A 19,213-nucleotide genomic window follows, 5' to 3' on the forward strand; every position below is an offset into this window, starting at 1 on the left:
CACAGTTTGACACCTTAAGTAAATGTCATTTGGACACATAAATGTCTTCCATTTAGACAGTTATGCTCTGACATTTTCAGAATTTAACTTCTGGGAATATAGAAATACACATATATCCATTGTTTATATATCTGACGTAATTTCTTCTCTTCTCTCCAATTTCTTCAACTTCAGTTTAATGGGGAATCAAAAAAAGAAAAAGTATATATATATATAAATTCAGAGAATGTGCAGGCTTGCTTCCCTTAGGAGACACAATTGAAATAATCAACTGGTAGGTCCAAGCCTTTGAACAATGTAACCCATAAAACTCCAACTAAATCTCCCATGAGTCTAGGACTCGGTCGATGTCTTTGTCTTCTGATACTGTTCCAGCTCTTTTTTCTTCTTTATGGCAAGCTGTAGTTGCTTTTTGATAAGCTGGATTTGTGTTTCCAGGTCTGTCAGTTCCTGTACTATGGGGTTCTGGGAAAGGCCCAGCAAGTCGGTTCTTCCGTTCGATGTGGTCTGTAACGGAAGTTGTCTCTTGTCCTGTGGGGACAGCAGCTCTTTACAGTGAGAACATTCCAGGTCATTTCGTTGTCCATCTTGACTGGACAGTGTTCGTCTGTTGCAGTTGGAGGTTCCCAAAGAGTTCAACGGCATTTGTTGGTTGTTTCCAACATTGCAGCTTAATCGGGACAAGAACAATGCCACATTATCAGTATATGAAGATCATTTTAAGAAGTATGTCATGGAAAGTTATTCTAGTTGTAATGAAAAACATTGTTTATAAAGACTTTCTTCTGTACAATACAAAAAAAAAAAAAAAAAAAAAAAAAACATTTTGACTGGTCTTGCCATGCATATGCAACAAAACTGATCAATTTTATTTGTTTATACCAAGTGTTCTGAAGCCATATAATAGCTTAAACTTCTTCACATCTAACCTAGATTTCCTTGGAATGTTAATGAAAGATGAAGCTGTCATAAATGAAGTGTTCTTGTAAGTCAGATCTTAAATTAATTGCCTGATCTGTTTCACAAAACTAGTCTGACAACGATCAACAAATAATTAATTTTATGGTAATTTATGTCATTTTTGAAACGTGAAAGCTCCTGTTCATTATAATTGCATGAAAAATAGCAGCAAGTGCTTTAAAAAAATAAAAAAATAAAAAAATAAAGCTGAAATAAAATATCAATATCAAAACATTAGATTCAATAATCAATAATAATAATAATAATAATAAAACTACAAATATTCTAGAAATGTAGCCTAAGCTGAATTTCCTAAATTATTAAAACCAAAACTGAAATAATAATAAAGTTAAATAGGAATAAAAATGAAAACAATATCTAAAAAATTAAAAGATAAAAGCACATAACGAATAGCAATAATTGATCAAACTGAAATTAAATTGAAAACTAAAACAACAAAAATAAAAAGCAGTAAAAAAATAATAATATATAAATAACAATGATTGTTTAGAGTGGAATGAGGGTAAGTACAGTAAATGATGACCGAATTTCCCTTTTTAAAATAAATATTCCTTTAAAGATGTATTTCAATTACTTTAATTACCAATAATATATCAGAAGCGAACAGTACTTTAAGGAAATGTCTCGGTTACGTACAGTATGTGTAACCCTTGTTCCCTGAAGGAGGGAATAGAGACATCACATTGTGATCAACGAATTGGGATCATGCTTAGAGAGATCAATCCACTTCGGGTGTAAACTAAATGAGCCAATGCATATTGCCATGCAATGATTGCATCCAGTTGACCGAAAATGCGTGCAGGTCCTCTACCCTCTGGATGGAGGCCAGTGCAAGCAGGAACAGAGACTAACTGCAAAGACTCAAATGGGGCCCTGCTGTAGTGCTCTGAGCACTTGAGACAGGTCCCAAAGAGAGAACAGAGGGGGGCAGAGAAGGATTTAACATTCTCGCCCCCCTAAGGAACCTGATGACCAGGCCATGCTTGACTACCAACTTGCAATCACAGCAACATAGACTTCAAGGGTGGAGGGAGACAGCCTTCGTTCTAACCCCTGCTGCAAAAAGGACAGCACGACTCTGATTGGGCACCTTCGGGGGTCTTCTCGGTGAGAAGAATACCGTTCGATGAACAGGTTCCACTTCAAGACATAAGCGTGTTTCGTAGACGATGCGCTCACTGAAGTGAAGGTCTCAGCTTCCTCCTGGGGTCTGTGCCAAGTGATCCCTTGGTAAGGGAGTAAACAACTGCCCAGAATATGAATGGCACGAGGCAACCTCAGATGCTTCTGACTCCAGAGGATTAGGTGGTGGGCGAGCTGCGACATGCAACGGGAGCATGTGCAACCTTGTCGGTTGATGTGCACAATGGTCGCAGTGTTGTCCATGCAGATTAGCAGATGCTTGCCCCGTAAGTGCCCTCTCTGAGATGGTTCAAGGCAAGGCATACTGCTAACAGCTCTAGGCAGTTAGGCACATCCAAGCCCCACATTTTATGTGGCCCCCCAGCCAGTGGTGGAGGCATCCGTGTAAACCACAGCATGCCTGGAGACCTGTTCTAGAGGCACTTCTGCCCGGAGAAATGCAAGGTCTGCCACGGGGTGACAGTTTGGCTGTAGGCCGGCATAACTTGGACCTAGAGCTGTAGTCAAGTCCAGCTTTGTCGAGTCCAAGACCAGGACTAGTCGAGACCGAGTCAAGATTGTTTAATTAGGGTTGGAGCTAAACTCTGCAGGACACTGCCCCTCTAGGAACGAGTTTGCAAATGTAGGATTATTTTTAATTTATTTTATAATGCTGCTGTTTGCTAACGTCATGTCTGTGGTCAGAAATTAAAACGACTGATGCCTTGGCACAGCACACACACGCAAAGCTCAGGATAGGATGCATGCATGCAGTTAAAGCTAGAGGGGATACGTTTTCATCCTTTCAGCTTCATCCTTTCCCATAACAAAATTGAAAACTAAGCCAAGATGGAGAAACAGCTGATCATAGCTGTACAAGGATAGCCATTTATTATTTACTGAAACTTCTGCGTCTTCATGGAGAGCAGGTCATAGTTTCTTAGCAATAGCAGATACCACGGGAGCACAAGCATCGAGTGCTTGGAGTGCTTCCACACATTTTCAGGCGCGACATGCAAATGTGGTTTTGTTTTGAAGAAGAAAATAGCATATTGCTGGTCTCAGTCGAGACCAAAGCAAACATTTGGCGAGTCCAATTACCAAGTCCGAGACAAGTCCGAGTGCAAACACCAACGAGTTCGAGAAAAATATCTCAAGTCCGGTCTCGAGTACTACAGCCCTACTTGGACCTGGTAGTGTCGAGTAGCCATGCCCACCTCGGGGCTTGACCATGGAGCCAGTGTTGAAGCAGTCTCATAAGAAGCAGCCCCATCAGCATGACTGCTGCTGCAGCTGCCATATGCCCTAGAAGCCTCTGAAACTGTTTAAGTGGGATCACAGTTCTGCTCTTGAACATATTCAGGCAGCTCAAAACCGACTGAGCACATCCCTGCATGAGGCATTCTGTCTGTTCGACAGAATTCAACTCCATACCAAGAATAGAGATCCTTTGCTTCGAAGAGAGTTTGCTCTTTTCCCAGTTGACCTGAAAGCCCAACCGGCTGAGGTGCAAGAGTACCAAGTCCATGTGTTCGCACAACTGATCCTAAAACTGAGCTAGTATGAGCCAGTCATCGAGGTCCCGCTCTCTCTCAGGATAACAAAGGGCGCTTTCTGTAGCTTTCGTGAAGACATGAGGTGACAGGGACAGCCCAGAGATAGGACCTTGTACTGATATGCTCGTCCTTCGAACACGAACCGCAGCAATGGTCGTGTGCCTGGGTGGGTGGGACGGCCTGCCTATACCCAGCTCCTCTGTGTTCGGCTGAAACCTCCTCTCTAGAAAGTTCTGCCTCACCATCCAATGCAGTGATCAACATCCAAACGTTGGGAGGAGCGCTGAAGGAAACTGCTGGCATGCACTTTGTAGAGGGCCCAACACATTCCGGTGGCAGATCAACAGGTTAAGCAGAAGCACCGTACTGCCAACACGAATCTCTCAAAGACCATGCTGAACTCGTTCAGTCTTCTTCTCTCAGTAGAGCAGTCAGAAGCAAAATGATGTGATTGCTCTACTCCGAAGCAAAAAGCTGAGCTGCACCTGCTGCCTAATTATACTCGCGTTGTGATCAGCGGCAGCTGGATGCAATCATTGCATGCCAGTATTGGCTCGTTTAGCTTACACTTGAAGTGGATTGGTCTCTCTAAGTGAGATTCCAATTCTTCGGTCACGACGTGTCTTGTAGTGACCGAATGAAAGGGAAATATGGTTATAAGTAAAACATATTAAAGGACTTACAACAAAATACTGGTAAAGCTTGTAAGAGAAACTTTATGTTGTTTTATTCATATGATGTCAGAAAGATCAATCCATTTAGATATTTTTTGCTTTGAAATAACAAAGATTTCTGAGAATGACACTACTTTAGCACTTCGATGTTGTGTGAATGCTAGACATTATTTAAAAGCTCATTTGTTATGAAAGCAGTGTACCTTTTCTCCAGTTTTGCAACAGTCTGTAATTTGTCTTCTTTGAAAGTCGGGTTAAGTGCTCGATGTAATCTCTGAAAAAAATCAATTAATTTAAGTGTTATTAAAGGAAAGAGGTGTTGAGAATTACAAAGTAAGTAATGAGCAAAGCATTCCTTTAATGCTACAACGAGTCACTAAGATGACATGTAATTATGTGTAATATAACAAGCGTGGAATTAAAGAAATGAACTTACTTGACTGGTGTGAAGCCAGTATTTATGCTGTGATGACTGATGCATTCTGGGTATCAGCCAGCGATGGACAATGTGTTCACCCAGTGTGGTGAGCAGAGACAGGGCCACTCCAACGCATAGCATGACAAATAACCCTGAGAAGTGCTTTATACCCATCTGTAACGTCTGAGGATGACAAGGTTTGAAAAGAGGAATAGTTCAGCCATGAATGAAATTTTGTCAGTATTTAGTTCCATAAAACTCCATATTGTTTAGCTTATTCTGTAAGACACAAAAAGATATCTTTTAATGTCAAAAAAGATTTACACCATTAAACCATCTCAGAAGTAGTTTGAATGACTGGTGCACTTTATTCCAAGTCTTCTATGAGAAACAAATCATAGTTATTATCCTTCTGAAAACGTTCCTCTTTACCAGAGCTCTTAAATCCCTAACTCAATTAAACAAGCAAACAATACATCTGTGGATGAAGAAAGCAAATAATGCATGATTAGAATGATACAAGGTTTAGTAAATGATGATGAAAGCAAGATCTAAAAAAGGAAGCAAATTAATAGAGTAACTTCTCATTAGAATACAATTTTGTGTTTGGATGACAGATTTAGGTTTAAAAGCAGTTGCATTTAAAGTTGTGTGAGACAAGTTAGTGTGTTTGTCTCTCTGTGTGTATAAAATATATAAAACAATATAATCCTTTTTTATATACATAAACACTTCAGAAGTTGTCAGTACACTTTTTTTTTGAAAAAAAAAAACAAACAAACAAAAAACAACAACATAACATTAAATTGACTAAAAATTACAGTAAAGACGTTTATAGTTTTAAAATGTTTACAAAAGTTTTGAATGCAAATAAACAATATTCTTTTGAACTTTCTATTTATTGAACAATCCTTAAAAGATGTGTCTAGGTTTCCAAAAAAAAATGTATGTAGCAGACCAACTTAAAAAAAAAAAAAAAAAAAAAAAAATCTTACAGACCCTAAACATTTATAAATGTATATGTATAATAATAATAAAATACAGCTTTAATTTCAAAATAATAAATAAAAAAATCCAAGCGGCCGTTCACACAGAATACGTCTTTGCGTGTAAAATGCAAGACAAAGCACTTATTCATGGTTTTAAACAAGTGCAGCTTGTTACTGTAAACAAAAGCATGCAGCATTGCTCTGCCTCCAGGATCTTCTGATTGGTCCAGGTTCTGGAGGTGACGTTAATGAATGGTGCGGCGTTTAAAATGTGAAATTATTTTAACTTGAGACCACTTGACACTTTTAACTTGGCATCTTAAAAATGGGACGTTCATGTGTGAGACATGGAAAAAGATAGAATACGAAAGAAAAACAATGGGAAATTAATTCACTGGAATGGAATGGTTCTGTGTGAATTTGAAAAAGTTGTTATTTTCAGTCCTAAAAAATAGACAGCTCCTTCTATGTGCCACTCCTGATTCGAAAGGAAATGTGTCAATGGACTATTTAGATAGATCCACTTTCTTAAGTGGACATCATCAAAAAGATAGCATCTCTGATTTTTTTGTTTGTTTAAGACTCACCTCAGTGACTGCGAAGCTTCTTTTACCGCAGGGTACCACCTTATACCACTTATCATGCAGCATGTCCATAAATCCATCAGATTTGTACTGACTGACCAGCTCAGAGATATTTGAGGTGAGAGGAGAGTTCTGTTTGAGCCCAATGCCATATCCTGTGGAAGGATAGGAAATATATTTTTTATCAGCAAGTGCACAGTAGTTCATTCATGCCATAACTTAGAAACAATAACAAGTGAGAAGCATTCATTTACTGGCCTTCAATCGCAAAAGGCTTTCCCACTGTCAGCATCTTGCAGTCTGCATCAATAGACACTTCATAGTCTAAAAGTGCTTTGTCCATTATAAAAGCATCCAACTTTTGGGGATCATCCCTGGAATGGCATCAGACAGTTTGCTATTATATAATATCACACATATTTGCTGCATTCAAACATTTTGTCTATGGAGATACAATGTTGTCACAGTTACATTCTCGTTTATCTTATGCAATTAGAAATGTATGTTATCTTGCAAAAACACGTGCTGGATTGATTTAAAAAGAGAGACCTGGCTAACCTTCTTAGGAAAATATTGCACATTTCATCTGCTTCTCCTGAAATCTATTCATTTTGCTCTGCTTGAAGGAATTCTACACTGTGGAAATATTTTGGAGTATGCAGTCTGATTTGAGGACTGCATCAAATCATGTCCTTAAGGTTGTGGAAACTCAAAAGAGGAGTTTCAGACTTACAACAGAGGATATGAAAGAAGGAAAACCACTTCTAAATTTAGTTAAGTGTGGCCTGTCGAACACTCAAGTGACATCTGGAGAATCTTGGCACTAGCTTATGTGCATGGGTAATTTTTGCAATTATTAAAATTAATTAAAGAAATGTATTTATTTGTATTAATAAGTATCTTATTTGGGTGGTTGGGGTCCCTGACTAATAAATAAAAATATAATAACCCAAATAAATAAATAAAAATAAAATAAACTTTACTTTACTCATTATCACGTTTTCGTTGTTTTCCATGTCCTACATTTTCAATAAAATTTTTTTTGGCTATTGCTGAATTTTATATATATATATGTAGGACAAATTGAAAATAAATTATTAAATATATTTATGAAAATATATTTAAACATCTGACATTTCGCATTAAAAAATATATATTATTTTTTTATATGTGTATTCCTTGATATTTATAATCTATACTTTGCAATGAAGGAATATGTTTTTTTTGCGTGTATTGTCACACATTCCAGCAATGCAGTGAGTAATGAGTAATATTTTTTTGCATGCAAATTTGCAGCCATCCAGATCATTCAATCAGTAGAAATGTGTGTTTTCAACACAGTCTAAACATTAGTCAAGTCTATTCATTCCCAGTCTTATACAGTGAAACCACTGGGTTTGCACAAAACTGCAAGAAGGCCAAAGCCATCTAAGAAGGACATGGTAGAGGGCATCCAGCAAATTATTGCAGCTTCAATGATCAATGCCACTTTGCAATAACGATTATGACTTACTTAAGAAGATCTATACCATCAGGGGTTGCAGGGACATTATAACGTCTCATGTATTCATACATCTCTGGGAAGCTCTTTTTCACATAGTCCTCAGCGCTGCTCTCCCGAACGGTTGCAAAGCGGAAACCTTGTGATGGATGGTGGAGCTTGAAAAGCAAAAGGACCGGTTTCATCAACCAGGAAGTAGATTTGTAACCTCTAAGCCTGCCAGTCATTGACATAATCTGAAAATGGTAAACACAAGTTGATCTTACCTTGGGATCATGTATACCTGAGAGTTGCTCGTAGGTTTTCTCACCAACCATGACAGCGGCGAGATTAGCCGTGTACGTTGAAAGGCAGAACAGACAGAATATGGCCCAGAGGTTCATGAGGAATCTGCCGGTCCAACACTTCGGTGGCTTAATGGAGGCAGTCCTGCCGAATAAGATTGCGTAGCAAACGTTTAGCGCAGAGGAGAAAGAAAAGACACGGTCCCTGTTCCTTCCCCTCGGAGTCATGCCGAAAGGGCTTTTCCACTCGTACAAGGTCAGGAACACGGCCGTCACGTGTAAAGACACAAATATTCCCAGCCACATACTCCAGTGCAGGGGCCACATGAAAGCGCCGATAGGTGCGGCGGTATCCCTAGTCCTGACGAGGATTCCCAGACTGGTGGAGAAGAAGGGGCTGGTGAAGTCGATGACCTGACTGCGTGCTGAGTTGATGCTAAAGGAAGTGACGGCCAGATGTGCCGCTCCACTCATGAGGTCCCCAACCAGCCCCGTCCAGCGACCGTTCTTGTAAGCTCCATATTTCCCATCTCCCACGATATAGAGGTCAAAGTCGAAGCCCATGTCCTCTGCCAGCTTCTCCAAAAGATCAATGCAATATCCATAACAACATTTTTTTAACGCCATGGAGACACTGTCGTTGGCACCTTGCAAACCCTGAAAAAGGTTTTCCAATAAGGATGTGTCATTTGTTAGTGGGTCAAGGCACAGCTGGCCAGCCGGGCACAAGCCTTCTTCATCAACGTCTCGGGTGAAGACAAACGGATGTTCTACCAGGGTGACGACGCGCAAGTGTAGACGAGAGGAATGCCGCCAGTCCACTCCTGCCTGAGAATGTCTCTTGTTAGGCCAAACTCTATAATCCATAACCAGTTTGCCTTGCTTCCAGCTGCCGAGACGTGTCCACATGGGCTTGCCTATTGGGTCCTGCTGGAGATTCCATATGAAGTGATGGCTTTCAGAGATGATGGTTGATTCCTCCTGAACATTGATGTAGCCACTTAGGCCGTCAAAAGACATGCTGGCCATGTATCTAAAAATATAAGAAAATCATATATCATTGTAATCCATAGAAATTCATCCAATCTAATTCTGACAAATACAGCATCAAAGCAAAATGAACCTGATTTACTTTCACAACAAAATGTGTCTTATCTAAAGGTCCGTTCATACATAGGATGATAACTTTAAAGTTTAAATAATCATTCAAATTCTTTGAGAATAGAGAATTCCTCATCACAGCTTTAACGATGATGACAAAGAGAAACAATATCATCACATTCAGAACCTAGCGCAGGGTGAAATAAGGACAAACCCAGTGAATAGGTTGTTTTGACCCAGCGGTTGGGTTAAATGTTTTATTTTTAGTTCTATTTAACTCAACTATTGCTTAAAAAACTACTCTATATTTATTGCTTAAAATGAATCCAAAATACAGCAGGTTGGAAATTAACATTTATTCAGATGTTCAATAAATTGACATTTCTTGAAAATATAAAAAAATCATATATATTTTTAAATGACTTATTAATAAATGTTCACCTTTTGATTACTGCTGATGCCTCTAGAAAGGATGTGTCAAATTTTTATTTACAACCTATCCTGGGCTCATTTTCAGCCAGCCATATAGTAATTTTTAAATAATATTTGAAAGTCGCAGTGTTTGTCCATATTTCAACCAGAACTGAGTTAATAATATATTTTTTAGTGTAAACAGAATGTTATTGTGCAACGCTCATATAGTTATCATTATATTTATTAATATGTGTGAATAGATCCTTTCTTTGAACTATACATCAGTGCACATTTCTCTAAAACAACAGATTTGGAGTATTTAAATGCATTTAAACGGTATGTGACACAATGTACACTTGGTGTAAATAGCTAACTAAATATAAAATGGTGAATTTTTTTTGTTGTTGTTGTTGATTGTTTTTGTGCTAAATAAATACTATTCTAATTGCAAAAGATAAACTACGCTATATCATATTATATAATATACTGCTACTTAAATTGCTCCAGTTGATGGTGTTATTTTTCTTACTAGCATTTATATGTAGATTAACCGCCTCAAATTATTACTAACTTGTAAATCTAAAGGCTCATATTTGCCCTGCCTAATAACTGATTATTTTTACTGGATATATTGCATTGCATCTGAAAATATAGTATCACAGAAGTTAAATATGTGAATGCCTTATCATTTTATCTTTAATACTCCAATCTCACAGTGAACCAACTTCCCGGTGGGTAAGCTGTGCCATTTAGCTACTGTACTTGACTGACCTTTCAGTTTAGGGAATATTAATACCGTCTTATTACTGTTCTATCTTCAGTTCAGTTTTTTCTTTTTCTCTTTTTCTGCAGAGGTGTAGCTAACAGTAACTCTTTTAAATCAGTAATGATAGGAGTGCTGAGCCTGTGAAATTGAAGCCCTGAGGTAGTTTGCTTGGAAGTTGGTGGTGTTGTTTCCTGACAGTGCAGTGTAGGAAAAAATGCTCTTGATATGCTGTCTCTATGAGCGTGTTTGCCACCAGGCTAATGTCGTGTCTTACTGCTTTTCATTGCACCAACCGCAGCCTTTTCTTGCTCACTATGAGAATGTTTTGTTTGCTTTTTGTTCAATTCTGTTGACATCAGAAAAAAAAATAAAAAAACCTCTTGACTGTGTATAAAGAGGATAATCTTTATAGAATATGCAGACTTGGAGTATTCCAGTACCAGTTTATCAAAATCAATATATAATTATATAAACCAGTCTTAAGTGTAATTTTTTTCTAAATTGTGATGTATACATCATCTGAAAGCCAAATAAATATTATTTCCATTGATGTATGGTTTATTAGGATAGGACAATATTTGGCCAAGATAGAACTATTTGAAAATTTGGAATCTGAGGGTCTCAAAAAAACTAAATAGTGAGAAAATCGCCTTTAAAGTAAATCACCTAATAACGTTCTAAGCAATGCATATAACTGATCATTTTTTTTAATATATGTATATTTACTATGGGTAATGAACACAATATCTTCATGGAACATGATCTTTTAATGGCATAAAAGAAAAATCGATAAATTTGACTAATTAAGGTTTTTTTTTTTGTTTTTTGTTTTTTTGGCTATTGCTAAAAATATACCCCAGTGACCTGAGTTTTGTGATCCAGGGTCACATATAATTCTCTCTCTCTTTATTTATTTATTCTTTATATATATATATATATATATATATATATATATATATATAATTCATGTTCATTAATGTATCTGGGTAGAGTAGCTCAGTTGCTGCTTTGTTGTCCATTTGAAATTAAATGGAATTAAGTGCACAGTAATCTTTTATTCCAATATGTTTGGTGTTTGTTTGAATTCAAAATACAGTGAAGAAGAAGTAGAAACAAGTGACTGCATATAGAAGAGCATTATAGCACCCATTGCTAATTGGTGTCAATTAGTGGTTTCGCAATATACCAGTACTGACGATAACCGTGATATTCAAATCAACAATTATCGATATCGTGCTAATTTAGTGTGTGACGATATACCGGTATCAGCGATAACTGCAATTTTTAAAATGAATCGTTCTCTTATGATAACACCACATATAAATACTCCAGTGCCAGTACCTGGTTGAGATCCCAGGTGGCAGTATTGTGCCTCAACACTTACACCTGGCACACAAGAAGAAGTTACCATTATTTTACTAGTCATAGAATGGGAAACATTATATTAACCCGGTAACAGCTGTTTTCTATGTTCATATATTTAAGTAAAGGGTGATTTTCTTTACTGGTCTTATTTTTTTATTTGCAATCAATATGGCCTGTGCGTAGTCACACTTTATTTCTTTGTTCAAATCTATTAACAGTTACACGATTAAAACTGATCTTGAAAAAATGAGCGAAATGTTAAGTTGGTCACAGTGCCATGCACTTAACACCTCATCTGTGGTCATTCTTCAATAAGGCTCATTAGTTAACATTAATTAACACAAATGAAAAAAACATTTAAATAATATTGAACAATATTTCCACAGCATTTATTAATCTTGGTTCATGTTAATTCGATGATTCAAGGAGCCTGATTGGACTACCAATCTAACAGTCGAATATTCATGGGGTGTTATTGATTATGCCATTTTGACTATTTGGGGGAGCTCAAATGTCGGATTTCACATAGATCTACCGGTTTTCTCCCAATAAGTTAATATACAGCCTATTATGATAAAGCTGTAAGAATCTGAAAAGAAAGAAGCTTCAAATTAATATTTTAAAGTGTGTGAATAAATCCAACCACCCCTATAGATTTCTGTTTCACTTTCCATAATCCGTGACCGAAAGAAGAGCATCTTGGCAGCAGGGGTTTAAAACTTTACCAAGACTCAAACTGAAACAGGCAGAGACTGGATTTTTTCGTTTAGGTAGGGTACAAGTGTTTTCAAAACATCTCAGCCGGTGTATATATATCATGGATATATTATTTACCTGATATAAGATGCATTTGGTTTTGAGTCAAGCTCTTCATTGTAGTACTACGGTGATATCTTTTTTTTATGCAGAATATTAATAACTATGACTAGAACTGTTATATATTATTATAATGAGAAGACCATTATAGAGTTTAGCTGCCATGTTTCTGCACATTGTTTCGTGAAGAACGCGTCCACAAAAGGAGTTCGCATTCAGAGCCGCGCAGATATTTTCATGTGCATTCGGGCTCTTTTTTCAAATAGCCTATAAGTCTTAATATTAAACGTTATGTTCTATAAATAAAGAAGTGTATTCTATATGAAATTATGAGTTGAATCCCACTGATTAAAAACTTGCTATCAAATGTGTCTCTCTACTGGTCAACTTCAGCACGCGCAGTTCAAAACAGAAATGCATATAATAATAAAATTTTAACTGTTATGGTTTCGCCGACGTCAAGTGTTAGCTATATGTTCATCAAAACATAAAACATTATTTACCCTGTTTATATCTGCAAGGTGTTCATTACACATTTTCCCAGTGTGTTAACATCAGTAATTATGTTAGTCGAATGTCTGACTTGACTCTTGTTGATGTATTTTGTGTTTGTAAACATGAATGCACTGTAAACCAACATGGTTTAGTTCTTCTTCATGGTTTACTGGTTTACTTGGTTTACTTTTCTTCATGGTTTGCTACTTCATGGTTTACTTTTCTTCTTTTCTTGTCTTTCCATTTATTTAAAAAAATAAATAAAAAACACCTGGCTATGCATTCTGCACTAGACTAACTGAGACTTTGTTGTTCTCTTGTTGACCTGATTGCTTCTATTGTTCTCATTTGTGAGTCACTTTAGATAAAATGCTGAATGATGAAATGTAAATGTAAATGAACACCCCCCCCCCCCCCCCCCCGAGGTTTATATACATATCACGGTATAGTGATATTGTGAATTCTTATGGCCACAATAACTGATATGGAAAATCTAATAGCCCTAGTGTCAGTTGGTTTGAAGTTCAGTGTTTGAACAGACAGAGCTACTTTGTGTATCCACAGATGCTAATAAAGAACTTTTATTTTTAGGAGTGTATTTTAAAAGCTTTTTTTTATTATTATTATTATTGCAGCCTTCACATTTAGAGCGTGTGATGCCACAACTATATCACAAATATTACAAAATATCAAGCAGTGTATAAAATCAAATACCTGGACAGAAAGGCTCCGGATGTGAGATTTTTAGTCTCAGGGCTTGCCAGGCAATTTGTGATGCCAGGAATCAGTGCCAGTTCTGGAGACACAATGGCAGCCGATCCCACCGCTCGTGCCACCAGCTCTAAAGCGTCCTGGACATAATGATCCAGCGAGGGCTCACCCATACCACCATGTGCAATAAGACCCATGGGAAGCCCCTCTGTCCGCAATACCTCCACATTCTGAGAGTCTCCTATAATCCAATGGTAATCGGGTAGAATCAGACCAAACTTTGCAATCGTAGTGAAGATTCTCCGTATATCCCTGATGTCACATCCAAAGGTCACTATAGTAGATGTCGAGTCCTTAATGGACTCAAGCTGAACTTGTAGGGACATCTGAAAGTCACTTTTGGAGCTACCATTGGTGGATATCTTGAGGACTGTCCCCAGATGAAATTTGGAGTTGTTATGGAGCAAGAAAACAAAGTCTGAAATATTCATCTGTTGACACATCACCAGACTGACATCATACCAGTTATTCATGGACAGCAGGGAGAAGATGAGATCTGCTTGAGCGGTTTGAGGGTTTTGCAAGGCCATCTGGAAATGGAGAGAGTTCTGTTGGGAAGAAACAAATGAGGTTATCATTACAAAGAGATGGATATACGGAGTACGGATCTTGTTTGTCAAATATCCAACTAGTCAACTGGTAATATCAACTAGTTCATCTGGAATCAACGAATGAAATCATGATTCATGGCTGTATTAAAATGGCATAGCCGTTCTGAGTTCGAGGATGTGAGCCACCCAGAGTAGAACATCCTGGTTGTCATCTATTATAATTACTGTAATTGCAACATTGCAAAACAAAAATGCTTCTTTTAATTAATGCACAGTATATTTACTATTTTTACTATTCTCCATCTAGTTGATTTTACACATTTTACACGTTTGTCTGCCAAACAGAGGGAAGGCATGAGTTTTGAGATCAACAGATATTTATGGGAAATGCATGATTTGATGGACAGTCTCCTTCTGTTTGCAGATTGAGTTTCTTAAACAGATTCTCCTCTGAGAAAAACACATTTTTAGATTTCCAGCATGATGTCCAAGTGAGCAATTCTTTGCTTCCGAAAACAATTTCTCTTAAACGCTCTCTGGTTCCATTTATGATGCATGGAAATAGAAATGCATCTGTTATATAATCTCAAACTAGCTCAACACGTTTGAAAGTTGACAAATACTCTGAAAATAGTCCGTTTTTGTTTATCTGTTCAATTAGCCTCCTCAAACGCTTGGAACTTGCATTTATTAATTGCATTTGACTGCATCATGTTGCTCAGTCCAAAGACAGAACTCACAAAATTAACCACAATGATCAGCTTATTTATTTTTTATTTTTAATGGTAGGAAATATTGGCCAATGGACCAAAATACTGATTTATTTTTTGATTTTCCTGTACCTTGATGATGTAGCATGACCAGGAGCAATGTTGCCAAGTCTGTGATTTTCCAGTGCAATTTTTGTTGCCCACTAAGGACATCAAGAAACATTAATTACATGAGGTCTGGGATCTCAATGTTTTAATAATATAATAGCTATTAATAACATGACATTGTGCTGCTAAGGATATCAAGACCTTAACAGATACTGCCACATGAAATGTTTAGCCGAGCAATTTAATTTCCTCTGGGGCTGCAATTATGCGATGGCAGAAAACAGGCTAATCAGAATTGATTAAGGAAAAGCTTTCCAGGGATTTATCTCAAGATGTCTAAACAAAGTCTGACTTATTTTCAGCAGAAGTTGTCTTGAAATCTAATTGGCCTAACCTGTGGGAGAGTAATAAGTACCACTAACAAGTTAAGAAGAGACACTTAAGAGGCTACATCATCATGAGTATGTTTTATACTGAAGAAGCCCGTGTCATTAGATGATTTGCAAGCTGGGATACAGCCAGATATTACTGCTGTGTCATAAAAAACCACTGGAGGGTGATACAATTAAATGTGCGTTTCCAGCAGCTTTGAAGATGAATGGGTAAAGATGGGTGATTTGATACACCCCAGTTCTTCGGGCCTGTGGAAAATGGCTTGATGGACTTTCAGTTTGTCTCCTCATAACCTTGAAACCTTCAAAAATATCCCGGAAGGAATTGGGAATGATAAATGAAACCTACAATGTTGTGAAATAATATAGTTATTGTAATGGTCTTTAATAGACATCTAATTGTCACCTGTGTTACAGTGGAAATTATTACTGCAACCTTTTCCATAAAAGATGGGCAAAGTAAGACAAAATGTTCATAACTTTGAAAAAAAAAAATAGATCCAGGAAAAGAGTTTTTAATGTTAATAAACTAACAATTCATACAATTCATTAAACTATTAAACCTACATCTCCAAAATGAACATTTTACTTCAGTGTACTATAAAACTGCATGAATACTAAAGATATATATATATATATATATATATATATATATATATATATATATATATATATATATATATATATATATATATATATATATATATCAACATCAAACAAATAAGCAAATAAAATAAAACATACTATACTAAACTAAACTAAACTAAACTTAAATAAAGGCAAGTTCTATAAAGAATCCATTGATTCTTAAAATGGTATTGCATCCCTAATTTAAATGTCAATAGCCTTTCTGTGTTAACTGACAATGATTTTCCCTTTGGGCTGTTTTGCTGCTGATGTTTTAATAAATAGGCAATTACTACATCATCATCCATCTGCAGACCTTTTTCTTCACATTTTAAATTCTTGATTCGTATTCAGTAACACAAGGTAAAAGTCAACTGTTTTAGTATATGTATTTATTTCAATCCTTCCTTCCTTCCTTCCTTCCTTCCCTCCATCCATTATTTAATGATATGCAATCAAATAAATTGAAGGTGTTTCATCATATTTAATCTATTTATGTATGTCTGGCTTTTATCGTATATTTAAGTATTGTGAAGAACCATATATATAAAGACCAAGGAGTTCTGTTATGGCAAAGGTCCCTGAAACCTTTGAGTTGAAAACTATGAGTTTTGTATACATCCACCATCTGAGAGCACAATTCCTGTTCTGACAGAAGTCTGTAAGGCTCAGTAACGAGCACATTGAGAGACTAATTGCCATTTGGACAGATTCTGAGACACCAATTCTTTTTCTGACTCCGACACCGATTCTGAGCTCATCGAGAAATCTGATCAATCTTATATGAGCCATGTAAACAAAGAGCTGACCAGAAGATGGTGCTAACTTCAAAAGATCAGATATCAAACAGCTCTGTCCTCAGGGTGCACAGTGCTTTTTTATCAGATGCTATGTGTCACCATCTAAATAGCTGTTTTATTTTTTGGTTTAGACTGATCCAGCAGGTGTCACAACAAACTTCCAATTTCATTTCCAAAAAGCATTTTCACCCTTTCATCAGACACCTTAAGTTTTACTTAGCTTTAAATATAGACCAATATATAGTGAACATTTGATACGAGTCATTAAAGCATCAGTTATACTAATCCATAGCACTGAATTTATGATTTATGCACTAAATATGAGACATGCATTCTAAAAAAAAAAGCCATGAAATAACCATTTTTGGTGGTTAATCAAAGAACATTGTCTTAAAATATATTTCTTTCTTTCTTTCTTTCTTAATAATCTGAAGAACCTTCTACTTCCAGTATAATGCCAATGTTTCTAGTTCTTCTTGGAAATGATACTAAATAAAGAACCTTTATTTGAAAGAGTGTGGTATAAAACATGTTCAGCAACAACACTGTCATCGGTTTTGACAAATTTGATTTACTTACCAGTTTGTAAAAATATACTACACAATGCTAACACTGCAACTTAAGAATAGAAGCTTTTAATAACATTGTAATAAATAAGTCATAACATAACAGAAATGCATGCAATATGAAATTTTGTATGTATTTGGGTATGTTAATTTTGAAAAAAAAAAACATTTTATAGCTGTGTTTTTGAGTTACATAAATATTTGTGTTCATTTTAGTTGCTGATGAAAGTGACCATTCAATTTTGGATGTTGATATGCATCTTAAAATCATTCTGTATTCTCACCTCATTCTCAGTTTAAGATATTGTCAACATTCGTATTATATATTTGATAAACTATGGATTATTTTTGTACCTGACATTCATATCACAAGGGAAAATACACATTTATTTGAAAGGCAGGAGGTAGCACATCATATATTTATTTACTGAGTCTGCAATGTACTGTTTATAATAATAATAATAATAATAATAATAATAATAATTAAAAAAATAACTACTAAAATAATTGACCATTCATGCATGCTTCCAATCCAATTTCTCAGTTCCAAACGTTTTCAACGTGTCCTCTATTTGTACTTGTGTGTAGTGTAGTCCCTAATTTCTCGATGAAGAAACGGAGCTCCAGACTAATGCAATATATGTAAACATGAGTATTTTTCATTAAAAATAAATGAATAATAAACACACCTGACACTGGCGTTTGAATTCGCTCTGGACGACGCTGATGACCGGAATCTGTAGCGTCGTGGCGATAAATTCCAGCATCACCAGCTCGTCCCTGTTCTGTGGGAACGCGACGATGGCAGAAACTCCTTGCACGATGACAGTGTGGCAAACACTTTGCAGGAACGACACGGGATCTGCGCAGGCAGGTGTAGATGAGGAGGAAAAGGAGAAAGCAGGTAATTCCCCCAGTCCTGCCTCCACGGCCATGACTATCTCAAGGCTGAGGTTGTAAGGTAAAAGCCCCGCCACTCGATTGAGAGTCTGTGTAGCGAGCAGAACAGAGTCTCGAGGTAGAAACACAGTGTCCGGACCCACTTGTTTGAGTGCGCTTTTACTTTTGAAGGCCTTGTGTGGGTTATTCGCTGAGCTTTTAGTCCTGATACCACTCCATCCTCGTTCGTGCCCACTTTGGGTCATCGTGTCCCACTGTTCCCACGTTTCTCTGTCTGCTTCCCAGTCCGTGTCTCTCCCTCTGAGTGAATCCAGCCTGAACACTCGAGGCTGCAGGTGCAGAGCTCCGACTCTCACCGTGTGTCCGATCCTCTTCAGAATCTGACATGGCTGTGGATGTGCCAGAGATGCTGGGGGAACAAGAAGCATCATCAAAGCGCTTGGCGCAAGTAAAGAGAGCCACAGCAACCTGCCCAACGCACCCCAAATCCAAGAGCCCGGCATTACTCCAAAATACCCTCGGTAAAGCTCTGGAAACTACGGGATCCGCGTCCACCTGCGCGCCCGGTGGTACAGCGCTGGATAGATGATGGATCGCCGGTGAATCTCCTAGACGCAGCAAAGTTGCGCTCCTCTCCAACAGGCTTCTGAGGGATCACCAGCAGTGCACATGTCCAACGCGGCTCAAAACACTCGTTGCTCATCTCAAAAGCGTTTGTGGAC

General features: G+C 37.2%; 1 protein-coding gene across 2 annotated transcripts; it reads right to left on the reverse strand.

Moving 5' to 3' along the window:
• Positions 1 to 208: 208 nt before the first annotated feature.
• On the reverse strand, positions 209 to 18,981 carry LOC127966797 (glutamate receptor ionotropic, NMDA 3A-like). Of its 2 annotated transcripts, XM_052568071.1 has the most exons (10): positions 18,815 to 18,981; positions 18,281 to 18,745; positions 13,781 to 14,385; positions 8,092 to 9,142; positions 7,838 to 7,983; positions 6,583 to 6,698; positions 6,328 to 6,479; positions 4,770 to 4,934; positions 4,537 to 4,607; positions 209 to 670 (listed from the first exon to the last, which is right to left on the reverse strand). In XM_052568071.1, exons 1-10 carry the CDS (start codon positions 18,920 to 18,922, stop codon positions 334 to 336), a joined length of 3,216 nt encoding a protein of 1,071 aa, XP_052424031.1. In that variant the 5' UTR covers positions 18,923 to 18,981; the 3' UTR covers positions 209 to 333. The 2 variants fall into 2 exon arrangements, with proteins under 2 accessions (XP_052424031.1, XP_052424030.1); XM_052568070.1 differs by having other exon boundaries at positions 18,281 to 18,981.
• Positions 18,982 to 19,213: the final 232 nt, after the last annotated feature.

The sequence above is a fragment of the Carassius gibelio genome, chromosome B10 (genome assembly GCF_023724105.1).
Source record: "Carassius gibelio isolate Cgi1373 ecotype wild population from Czech Republic chromosome B10, carGib1.2-hapl.c, whole genome shotgun sequence".
Taxonomy (NCBI): domain Eukaryota; kingdom Metazoa; phylum Chordata; class Actinopteri; order Cypriniformes; family Cyprinidae; genus Carassius; species Carassius gibelio.